Source organism: Mirounga angustirostris, unplaced genomic scaffold (genome assembly GCF_029215605.1).
Source record: "Mirounga angustirostris isolate CCGP_5_RB_7025 unplaced genomic scaffold, mMirAng1.0.hap1 SCAF_2, whole genome shotgun sequence".
Lineage (NCBI taxonomy): Eukaryota > Metazoa > Chordata > Mammalia > Carnivora > Phocidae > Mirounga > Mirounga angustirostris.
In genome coordinates this window covers 163,780,891-163,792,891 of record NW_026991710.1, presented here as the reverse complement: position 1 = coordinate 163,792,891, position 12,001 = coordinate 163,780,891, and the positions used below count along the sequence as shown (strand labels likewise).

The 12,001-nt window shown below is 45.6% G+C and overlaps 1 protein-coding gene and 1 pseudogene across 7 annotated transcripts in view; one reads left to right on the top strand and one right to left on the bottom strand.

The window, feature by feature from the left end:
* The first annotated feature begins 224 nt into the window (after window positions 1-224).
* The window catches only part of IKBKB (inhibitor of nuclear factor kappa B kinase subunit beta), a 61,063-nt gene continuing 49,286 nt past the window's right edge, over window positions 225-12,001 (top strand). For 2 of the 7 annotated variants that reach the window (XM_064585490.1, XM_064585488.1), the window contains exons 1-2: window positions 238-557; window positions 1,221-1,343. In XM_064585490.1, coding sequence (XP_064441560.1) covers window positions 1,239-1,343 — 105 coding nt within the window. In that variant the 5' untranslated portion in view covers window positions 238-557; window positions 1,221-1,238. Of the gene's footprint in view, window positions 558-815; window positions 1,135-1,220; window positions 1,344-11,075; window positions 11,465-12,001 lie in introns of those variants that run through there. The other 5 variants (XM_064585486.1, XM_054508625.2, XM_045879916.3 and 2 more) reach the window with 5 other exon arrangements.
* On the bottom strand, window positions 10,364-10,982 carry LOC135362889 (ATM interactor-like; annotated as a pseudogene).

Sequence of the window (12,001 nt, the reverse complement as noted above, 5' to 3'; positions counted from 1 at the left end):
GGGCAATTCTTGTAAACCGTCCCTAAATAAATCCTGGCGGGGGCGCGGGAAATTCCACCTAGTTAAAGGTCTAGGAAGCGGTGTCAAGTTCACCCCAGGAGGGCTCTGGTGAGGAAATCCCCATCTCCCCTTGTCCAGAAACTGCATCAGGTTAAAGTCACTGTCTAAACAGTTTGGCGCATTCGGGTTCATTTTAGGGGCACTCTTTTATTTCAGGGAGCACAGCCTGTGCAGGGCTGACCGGAGCCGCCTAGAAGCCACACGCAGCCCTCCCAGAGTCACCGGGGCGAGGACGAGGGGGTCCCCCGCGCGGCCGCGGGTACCGGGCGTGGTCTGGGCTGGCGCCCCCCGCGGCTCCTTTAAGGGCCCGCGGCGGCCCACGTGCTCCGTGACGTCAGAGCAGGAAGTGTTTGAGGAAGTCGCGCTGGGCTGGCAGGTTTAAGATTCCCGCATTTTAATGTCTTCGGGGAGGTGCCAGAGCCCCCGGTTTTGCCGCCCCAGCCCCCGCCTCCCCCGCCCCGGGGAGCGTCTCCCTTGCCCCGCGTCCCTGCCGACAGGTGAGTCCCTCGGGCGGCCGCGCGGGGGGGCCCCTGGTGCCACCTGCAGACCCCGCCTCTCCTCTGCACCGGCGAGCTCGCACCTCCCTCCTCACTTGAGGCTCCCGAAGGAACTTCTGTCGAGTTTAAAAGTCGGGGTTTCTGGGCGTACAAACCTGTCTCTTGCGCGGGGTGGGGTTGGGAGGCCCGGAACAGCTCTGGCTCGGGTGGTTCCAGGTGGCCTCTTGGAGGTGGTGGCTTTGGGAGAGAGAGCCATGATTCATTTGGACTGTGTGAAGACACACGTGACCGTGGGGAATCGCAACGTTAGACTCTGTCCCTGACACCTTGAGCAGAATGCGCGCGGGGCAGGGCGCCCCTTGCTGGAGTCTAGGCTGGGATGCCCTTTCGAGTTCAGGGGTTGTGGAGTAACGTCTCCTTTGAGTGTCTTTCCTTTCTGCCTCCTTCCACAACAGCTGAGGTGGGGGTGGGGGAAGGTGAGAAAAAAGTTTGCTACCAAAACCCCAAAACAAACCAGACAACCTGGTTTATTTACAAAATGAAAACCAGCTGAGGTTTTTCGTCTCTCGCATCGAAGGTAAATGTTATTTCTTACCTTCTCCGTCTATCTCCTTGAGTTTCATTTTTTTTAATCCTTTGTCCCCCACTCCAAATTGCTTACAGAGTTAGCACGGCATCAGTATGAGCTGGTCACCTTCTCTGCCAACCCAGACATGTGGGGCCTGGGAGATGAAAGAACGACTTGGGACAGGGGGATTTGGAAACGTCATCCGATGGCACAATCAGGTAGGGCCTCTGTGGAGTTGGGAAGAGCTAAGGGCGAGCAAGGGTCGGAGGTGGGGAAGACAGGTTCCCCTGGAATCACCTCTGCCCCACACTCTGCTGGGTGGGGGATGGGGCTCACCTTTGGCCAGGGGCTTCTTGGGAGAGAGTGAGAAGGTGGAACTGGGAAGGGGCTTCAGAGCTGCGGAGCTGACTCTAAGTGGTCTCCAAACTTTACTGACTATGCTCCCCAAATAAATAGTACAAGTATTTTAAGTTTTTAGCCTCAGTTTTATGTATCTTAAATTAGTATCTGTGCTACCATCACACTATCATGTACTAATATATTACATGTTACAAAACATACAAAAATAGAAAAATTTAAAGGATGACCATAGTAAAATATATTTAAGTGTTTAAAAAGTTGCTTTAAAAATATTTTAAATATGTACTAATTATGATACCTTCCCAGTATTGTTTGCAATACTGCACAGCGCAGGATATACAGATCCATATGAAAGTGAGAATTATCGTTAAGGGTAGTGGATGAAAATCCATGTTTCAAAGAATTTTTATAATTTGGAATTATTTGGGCTGATTTTTTTTTTTTAGATCTGATTAGATCCTCATTGTTTTTACTCCTGTGTCTGAAATGAGTTTCTCACAAGAGGAGCGTTAGTTCTTCCATTTTCCTGTTTGCTTGTGCGGGTGTTACATGTACTGAAGTTCTCTGCAGGAATTTCTTTAGGCACTTATCCATTTTATGAGAGTCATTTTATTGAAATTGGATAATACAATCCATAATCTACCTAAGCCAGGGCCCCTGTCCACCAGTGCCTGTGGAATCACAAGTGATATGTGCTCTTCTGAAAAATAATGTGAGGAGGGTGTCATAAAGCTAATATCAGAAAAGCTTAATTTCTTTTTAATTCTTTTGGATTCCAGTCTTGGGTAACCCTGGTGCACATACACCCAGTTTGGAGACCACTGCTCTAGGGAACCCTCAGTCACCAAATAACTAAAGTTAGCTTTCTGACTCCAAAATCAGACCTGTGAGGTCCTCGAAGGAAGGCACCTGCTTTTTGATCAGGGGCTGCTGAGCGCTTTTATGGGCTGAAGGGATGGCAGGTTGTGCCCCGCTTCCTAGGAGCCCGCTGCAGAACCCCGCGGGAGAGTCATCAAGCCTACTGGCCAGCCACATGAGAGCGTCATTCCAGACAGCCACCCTCCTTTATCAGTTGGAAGACATTCTAGGCCCTGCCCTGAGTCCTGTCAGCTTTGAGTAGATGGAATGACCCCTGGAGGAATGCGGGAGCCAGAGCTGGAGGACGGTAATTCCCACGTTCAACCCGGAAGCCAGAATTCCAGCAAACACTATGGCCAAGTGGGCCATAGAAACACAACTGGCTCGGGGCGCCTGGGTGGCTCAGTTGGTTAAGCGACTGCCTTCGGCTCAGGTCATGATCTCAGGGTCCTGGGATCGAGCCCCGCATCGGGCTCCCTGCTCGGCAGGAAGCCTGCTTCTCCCTTTCCCACTCCCCCTGCTTGTGTTCCCTCTCTCACTGTCTCTCTCTGTGTCAAATAAATAAATAAAATCTTCAAAAAAAAACAAAACAAAACACCACAACTGGCTCAAATGTGTTCTGCTCTGAATATAACCATGGGCCTCGCATTACAACGTAAGAGCCAGATCATTCTATGGCCCCACTTAAACCTGGTCTGGGCTGCTTCTAGATAGGCCACAGCTTTTAGATTCTTGACTACAGCATCTGTCTCGCAGCAGCTGAACTAGAGTTGTTTGGTTTCCCTCAAAAGGAGTTCTGTCCAGCTGTGCCATGTGTCTGTCCTCTCTAGCTCAAAATGGCCTCCGTCTGCTCTGTGAGTTTGGAAAGCTATTGTCAGATGGAATTTGTTCCTGGCTTTATAGATATAGGCCTGAAAAAATGTGTGTGTGTGTGTAGGCTGGTCTTCTAGAATTACTACTTTCAAGTTCCTTCCCCTGTTCAAAACCCTTAATTTGTTTTTCATTTTTATTTTATCTTTTAATTGAAGTATAGTTGGCATACATTGTTATATTAGTTTTAGGTGTACAACGATTTGATGATTCTGTACATTATACAGTGCTCACCGTGATATAGTCACCATCTGTCCCCATACAGTGTTCTTATAGTATTATTGACTGTATTTCCAATGCTGTACTTTTCATCCCCCCATGACTTATTTATGTACTGAAAGTTTGTATCTCTTAATTCCTTCACCTGTTTCACCTATCCCCCAACTCTCTCCTTCTGGGAACCATCAGTTCTCTGTATTTATGAGTCTGTTTCTACTTTTTTTTTTGTTTGTTCCTTCATTTGTTTTGCTTAGATTCCACATGAAGTGAAATCATGTGACATTTTTTCCTCTAACTTATTTCAATTAGTATAATACCCTTTATGTGCATCCATGTTTGCCACAGATGGCACGATTTCATTCTTTCTTATGGCTGAGTAATATTCCATTGCATATATATACATATATATATATATATATATATATATATATCTCCCACATCTTCTTTATCCATTCATCTGTTGATGGACACTTAGGTTGCTTCTCTGTCTTGGTTGTTATAAATAATGCTGCAGTGAACATAGGGGTGCAGATACTAGTGTTGTCAAATTAGTGGTTTTGTTTTCTGTGATTAAATACCCAGCAGTGGAATTACCGGATCATATGATAGTTCTGTTTTTAAGTTTTTGAGGAACCTCCATCCTGTTTTCCACAGTGGCTGCAGCAGTTTGCATTCCTACTAACAGTGCACAAGTCTTCCTCTTTCTTCACATCCTCGCCAACACCTGTTATTTCTTGTCTTTTTGATTCTAGCCATTCTGACAGGTATAAGGTGATATCTCATTGTGGTTTTGATTTGCATTTCCCTGATGATGAGTGATGTTGAGCATCTTTTCATGTGTCCATTTTCCATTTGTATGTCTTTGGAAAAATGTCTGTTCAGGTCTTCTGCCCATTTTTTAACTGGATTGTTAGGGTTTTTTGGTGTTGAGTTGTTAAGTTGTTATATTTTGCATACTAACCCCTTATTGGACATATCATTTGCAAATATCTTCTCCCTAGGTTGCCTTTTCATTTTGTTGATCATTGTTCTTTTTTTTTTTTTTCTTTATTTTTTAAAAGCCAAACTCCTCATTCTGCTGTTTGAGGCCTCTTTACAGTCTAGCCTTACCCTATCTTTCTAGCATTACCTCCGCTTGTTGGCTCCCAACAAGTTGGTTGGCTGCGCCTTCTCTGGGACAAGCCTCTCTCTCCTGGACAGCTTTACGTAATTCTGCCCATTCCTCCATGATCAGCTCTAGACCACTTCCTCAATAAACCTGCCATGGACTCCTTCATTCTATGGAAATTCGTTTTTCCATTGAATTCCCTTAGCTCCACTCATTTGGCATGCTTCATATACTGCCCTTTTGTCTGTGTATAAGAATGTGTCTTGTCAAGGCTCTAAGTTCCTGGTCAGCTAGGGCCCTGTCTGGCTTTGGCTTTCTTTCAGTTCCCCCATAGCAATTGTCTTTATATTATACACATGTTAGGTGCATAAAGTCATTCACTTTCTCTAAAGATCTTTTTTTTTTTTTTTTTAAGATTTTATTTATTTATTCATGAGAGACCGAGAGAGAGAGAGAGGCAGAGGGAGAAGCAGGCTCCCAAGGAGCAGAGAGCCCGATGTGGGACTCGATCCCAGGACCCTGGGATCATGACCTGAGCCGAAGGCAGACGCTTAACCATCTGAGCCACCCAGGCGCCCCTCTAAAGATCTTTTTGGAAAAGGGAAAGAGCCATTAATCTGTCATTACAAATGTAAGCTCCCAACTATCCTAAGTGTGACATGGAGAGGGGCCCACAGCAGTGATACTTTATACCAGGAGGTGGGATCAGTCAGGAGGTCGGGAGTGGGGGGTTGGGGGGAGAGGCTGCTTTAAGGAAGTGGCACTTAAGTAGAGACCTGAGTTATTGGTAGAAGTTAACTGGGCTTAGCCGGGCTAAGAAAGTGGGAAGAGAGTTCCAGGAAGAGGGAGCCGCCTATTCAGAACCCCTGTGGTGGGGCAGGTCTTGGCAAGCAGGTGGGACAGAAAGGCCAGCAGGACCAGAAGGGAGGAAGGGGGGGAGCTGGGCGCAAGGGAGGCTGGAATGTAGAAAGTGACAGTGAGACCCTGCCAAGAGCTTTCGTTTTTATCTGAAGAGCAACAGGAAGCTGTTGGAAGGCTCTTCCTGCTCTGACTGCAGGAAGAGTTTGGAGGGGGCCCAGGCAGTGATGTGCTGGGAAATTGGCTCCCCAAAGTAACATCCTGAGTAGTAGTGTTTACCAGTTTCCATGGGGTAACTACTCCCACCATGGCTTGTTTCAAGCCACTGACAGTTTAATTAGCGGGTCTCACTGAATTCCCGAATGTTTAACAATCCGCTCTCAGAAGAGCTGGTACGAGGACACCCTGTCACATAGGGAGACCAGTCATGAAGCTTTTGGAGATTGGACAGGTGAGAGATTGGACGGGGCTGAAGGTGGCTGGAGGTGGAGAGAAGTGGGCAGATCTAAGAGCTATTTAGGACTTAGTGGGGGAATGGAAGGTGAGGGCTGAGAGAGCAGGAGGAGTCAACTTCACAAATACTTAGTGAAACCTTGCTGATGAGCCTGGCTCAGTCTGGGAAGCTCTCCGTCACCTTCCTGGGTTGTTACTCGGGTGGGGAAAGCCTTAAGTCTGCTGTGGGTGCTTAGGAGGTTCTTCAGTTGATGTCCACGATCAGAACGGGAGTAGTGTATTCTTTGGTGGATGCGCCAGTGTTCAGAGCCTCTTGAAGAAAGCTGGTGGGATAGGTGGTTTGACAATTTAACTCCAGTCATATCATGATTATACATATATCTATATACACATATAACGATTGTACTTTGCAACCATGTACGTTTCCTAATATTCCATATACTTTATCTTGTCTACAAAAGAGAGACTTTTTAGTTTATCACAAGAGCAATTGCATTAAAGAATCTAAGCCTTGGTATCCTCAGTCACATTTGTGATGCCCAGTAATCAGACCTATCATGTGCCATCAGTGGGCTAGGCATTTTACATGTTTTATCTCCAGCCTGCATAACCTAAAAGGAAGAACTGTTACCTTTTTTTTTTTTTAAGTTTATTTAAGTAATCTCTACCCTCAAAGTGGGGCTCGAACTCACGATCCTGGGGTCAAGGGTCACACACTCCTCCAAGTAAGCCAGCCTATTATCTTTATTTATGTTTATCGCCGAGGCAATTGAAGCACAGAGAGGTTAGGTCATTTACCTAAAGAGGCTAAGCTAGTAAGTGAAGGAGCTGGAATCTGAACCTACACCGATTCAAATCCCAACTTCCTGCTTTCTCTACTGTGGCTTGTGGCTTTTCCATGGTGGGTGATCCAAGGTTATGGACACCTCTAGAACATTCTCAGGTCTCTTCAATCAGTCTAAACCATTTTGAAGCACTAAGGGAAAAACTCTCCTTTGGAGGACAACATGCATAAATCTTTCTAAACAAATATTTCTTAGTGAGTAAGGGCCGTGTACCAAATGCCCCTACCCCTGTTTCCCTGAGTTTTTGGAATCTGTTACCAAGCATGGGCCTTGGCAGTCCTTGCTGTGTCTGTACTCCCATAAATCCTCAGCCCAAGGGTCAGCACAAACCATTTATCAGTACAGACTAGATAGGCTGATGTTTTCAATAAGACCTTTGTTAAATACAGAGGAAGAAGAAAAAGATGACTTGAGTGATCTCAGCCTGCAGCACCTTTTGGGAATAAGGGGGGAAAACCACATGACTCCCAGTCACCCATACCTGGGTTCCAGTCCTGGCTCTGTTACTTGCCAGCTTCATGGCTTTGGGCCCAAACTTCCCCCATGGATTTTTGAGGATGCTAAGATATTGATCTCCTTGGCTCTCAGCATGTCTGGGCATGAACTAGAGCAGCTGCTTTCTGAAAGGATCTGGAAATGTCCCAGGGTGCCTTGCAAATATATTCTCTGTGCACTTTGCTGTGAAAGAGGCTGGGAATTGCTGTCTGGTTTCTCAAGGATGCCTTTTAGGATGACACGAGGTAATGTATGTATTGGCTATCATAAAGCTATAAAAGGTAAGGTGTTACTAATTATCTCTTCTACGAAGTAGTACTGACTTTGACTTGTTTCCTCACTGGACAAGAATAAGCTCACTTCAGCTTATGTGTGTGTTTTGGGAGTCTTAAAAGACTTCATTCGACTCACTAAGAATGTATTGAGCACCAGCCCAAGCTCCAGTAGGGGAAGAAAAGAAACGACCTTGTCCTCGGTGTGCTTATGCTCCAATTGAGGAGGTAAAATGAATACTTAGCCATCTATTAAATAGGTCTAAATATGGGCTCAAAATTGTGTAGAACTATGAATGGCTGCGTCCTGCACCAGCAGTGCTCGATGCGCTATCCATGTTCTCTCGTGAACGCTCAGGGGAGAGGGAAGGCTTCTTGAGGAGAGGGAACTTGAGCAGAATCTTGGAAGGAGACAGACTGTAGAGTCTGAAGAGAAGACAAACCAAATGGGTAGAGTAACATCGACACAAGGCCAGAGAAAGGAAGTGACGCTACTATAATTTGCTCAAGGCTCACTCTGTGTCAGACACTCCATCTCGTTTTGCCTGAGGGACAGAGTCCTCTCCCTCTTATGGATAAAGACCCGGAAGCTAAACTAGTGGGCTCAGTGTCCCACATATACCAGGTGAAGGATGAAGGAGGTACACCCTGACTTATTTCACCCCATAAGCCCCTGTGGGTGAGTTTGGAGGCCACTATGTGTGTTGGCTGTTTACACCAAAGGGAATGGGTTGAACGCAGAGCCTTCTCAGCATAGACTGCTCAGCGTGGTTGAGTCAGGGGTGAAAGCTGTAGCCAGACCCTGTACCTTTTGACTCTCAGACCTGAATTCTGTCCCTAGGATCTCTCTAGGCCTAGCTTTGCACTTCCTCTCTGAAGTGTTTATCTTGGAGGGCAGGGCCTGAGAAGGAATGAGCTGGTTATTACTGATTATCCCCTTTTACCACAGTGGCCTGTTGGATGGTTGCTACGGTAACGGGGGACAGGTTTCTGAGCCAAAGGTTTGAATGTACCTCTTGGCTTCCAGCGAGTTTCCCCTCCTCATGTAAAGAAGGCTAACTTTGGGAAGCTGGGTCAGCTCCTGAGTAGACTGGCCTTCAGCTCACTTCTGCTGTCACACCTTTCGGTGGCTCTCAGCCATCTGAGGGGGTGCCCCCTGCCACTTTATACCACACCCCAGTTCCACACACCTTTTATGTTTTCATGTACAAAAGAATCACAGACTTGAGGGACCTTCATGATAAACTGCATTCAGTATGGATTACACGGTTGGTACCTGTCTCCATTTTCTCAAAATACAAACCAGTTTTAAATTTGGTCCCACATGAGGTGTCCCTTAACAGAAGTTGGAGGCTGAGATGGTTTGGGCCAAGTCTGGGTTTCCACAGAACGGAGCTAAGACTCTAGGAAGTTCTAACCCAAATAAAGTCATCCGCTGCTCTTGGAGTTTCATTGCTAGTGAAGAACAAACTCCCCAGGGTTTCAAAACCAGTATTTTTAGTCTCTTTCTGAACTGTTTAACTGAATTTTGCTTTCTAGAGCAGGTATGTTTTTAGCAACGGAAAGACATTCTGTTTGGGTTTCTGTTTCAAATGAAGTATTACTCATGGAAAACTGGAATGTTTTAGAATACTGCCTCAAGGGTCACCGTATAAGAAAAGTTTAAGTGTGTCTGTATCTGTATGAGACATTCCCAAGCCTAGGGAGTTAGGATTTCCCCTGCAACCGTAGGGCTAAGCTGAGTTGTCCACAAACAGAAAGTGAGTTTTGATGTCTGTGCCCAGTTAGTCCACAATGTGTTTAGTATTCATATTGTGAAGTTCACTTTTTAGTTTGAATTAGGATACTGAGGCCAGGATCAAATCTTCAATCTTTAATATCAGTCTTCAATATCAAAATCTATTTCTGGACTCTGGGTTGGGCCGGGTAACAGCTGTGTGTTAGATCCAGTGTTTGTGTTGAATAGAAGATTGCAGTTATCTAGAGTTATCCAATGTATAGATAGATTACCTAAAATATTTTCTAAATCACTTAATCTACCTTTGGGGTTTGATTTATTTGTCATTTTTATGAAGGAAGCATACTGTCTGTGGTAGGCAGAATAATGGCCCCTCCCAAGATGTCGGCATCCTAACTCCTGAACCTGTGAATATCTTTTAAAAAAAAAGTGGAAGAGGGAGGCGGGAGAGTCAGTGTCAAAGTGATACAATGTGACAAGAGTCAACTGGTCCTTGCTGGCTTTGGGGATGGAGGGAGGGACCCTGAGCCAACGAATACAGGCAGCTTCAAGAAGCTGGAAAGGTCGGGCGCCTGGGTGGCTCAGTTGGTTAAGTGACTGCCTTCGGCTCAGGTCATGATCCTGGAGTCCCGGGATCGAGTCCCGCATCGGGCTCCCTGCTCTGCAGGGAGTCTGCTTCTCCCTCTGACCCTCCCCCCTCTCATGTGCTCTCTCTCATTCTCTCTCTCAAATAAATAAATAAAATCTTTAAAAAAAAAAAAAAAGAAGTTGGAAAGGTCAAGGAAATTTATTCTCCCCTAAAGCTTCCAGAAAAGAACATGGCCCTGCTAACATCTTGATTTTATTTTTTTTCATTTATTTATTTAAAAAAAAAATTTTTTTTAAAGAAAGATTTTATTTATTTATTTATTTGACAGAGAGAGAGAGAGAGAGCGAGAGAGGGAACACAAGCAGGGGGAGTGGGAGAAGCAGGCCTCCCGCGGATCAGGGAGCCCGATGCGGGGCTCGATCCCAGAACCCCGGGATCACGACATGAGCCGAAGGCAGACGCCCAACGACTGAGCCACCCAGGCGCCCCTAACATCTTGATTTTAGCCCAGTGAGATCTGTACCAGATTTCTGACTCAAGAACTGTAAGGAAATAAATTTGTGTTTTAAGCCACTAAGTTTGTGGCAATTTATTAGTAGCAGCAGTAAAAAAAAACCCAAAAAAACTAACTGTTCTGTGTATGGAAGTTAAAATAGGTGCAGATCTTTAAATATCTTGATTTAAGCTCTGAGTCATTCTGAGGTAACAGACCGTGGGTTACAGTATCTTGTTCTAAACTGTTACTTTTATCAGACTGTCCATTAAAACATTACGTGCTGAATGGACTCCCTTGGCACCGTTACCTCGTTTTGCACTTGGCCCATCAGTTTTAGAACTGTGCATTCCAGTCTCAGTTTCCATGGAGATCCCACCTGACTGGAAACAAGCATCTCTAATGGCATGTCAGAGCTGCCATTAATGAAGTTACCATAGAACTGGGCTAAAATGTTTGAGTGTGAACACTCAGGGGAAGTGAAACTTGAAAGCAAATTTAAATCAGTTTGAGAACAGACAGGAATCGGGAAGTTCGTGATGTAGAGGGTGTAACGTTTTGTGAGATCTAACAGTCTGTACATCAATTGAAGAAACAGTATTTTCACACGTTCCCTAACTCATGAAAAGTATTAGATGGATTTCTACTCGAGTTCACTTGTACAGCTGCACTGGTTGGTTCAATAGCAACAGGATTTATGATTTTTTTTTTTTTAAGATTTTATTTATTTATTTGACAGAGAAAGACACAGCGAGAGAGGGAACACAAACGGGGAGTGGGAGAGGGAGAAGCAGACTCCCTGCCGAGCAGGGAGCCCGATGTGGGACTCGATCCCGGGACTCCAGGATCATGACCTGAGCCGAAGGCATTCGCTTAACCAACTGAGCCACCCAGGCGCCCCAGGATTTATGATTTTTGAAAGAGATCAGCCCTTCTTCAGAGAGTGCCTCTGGATCTGGGCCAAAGATCGGGGTTCTAATAGCAACGTGTGAATGATGTGGCAGGACCTGATTATCCGTGCCTGCTGCCACGGGCTGCACCCTCAGGAGTGTGTGTCCTTACAAAAATAGGCATGTGGCTACTGCATGGGTGGGCCTTGGAAACATCATGTGAAGTGAAAGAAGCCATCACAGAAGACCTACACGTAGCATGGGATTCCATTTGTGAAATGTTCAGAACAGGTGAATCTGTAAGGATAGGTGATTGCCCTTGCTCAAGGGGCTGGGGGAAGGGTGCCTGCTAATGAATATGGGGTTTCCTTGGGGGATGATGAACATGTTTTAAAATTGATGTGTGGTTTTGGTTGTACTATGCTGACCATACCCCACACTGTTACACGGCACACTTTAAAATGGATGAATTGTGTGGTATGTGAATTATATTTCAGTAGAGCTGTTAAAAAAAAAAAAAGTAGGCATGTGAGGGAACTGCTTGACACACGTATGTGAATTATATTTCAGTAGAGCTGTTAAAAAAAAAAAAGTAGGCATGTGAGGGAACTGCTGACACACAGCTTGACCACAGCAATGTTGGGATCTGGTAGAAGCAACTTCTGAGAGTATCGTAGAGGTGTTGTCTCTGTTTTCTGGCACTGGCGCTGTAAGAGGCACAAGAGGCTTCTTTCTGAAGCTCATCTTTCTCGGAGGTCAGTTTTAGGGATTGGTCTAACAATCAGTGACTCAGTGGTTTTCTTAGACTACTTCCGCCCTTGTTTGGAG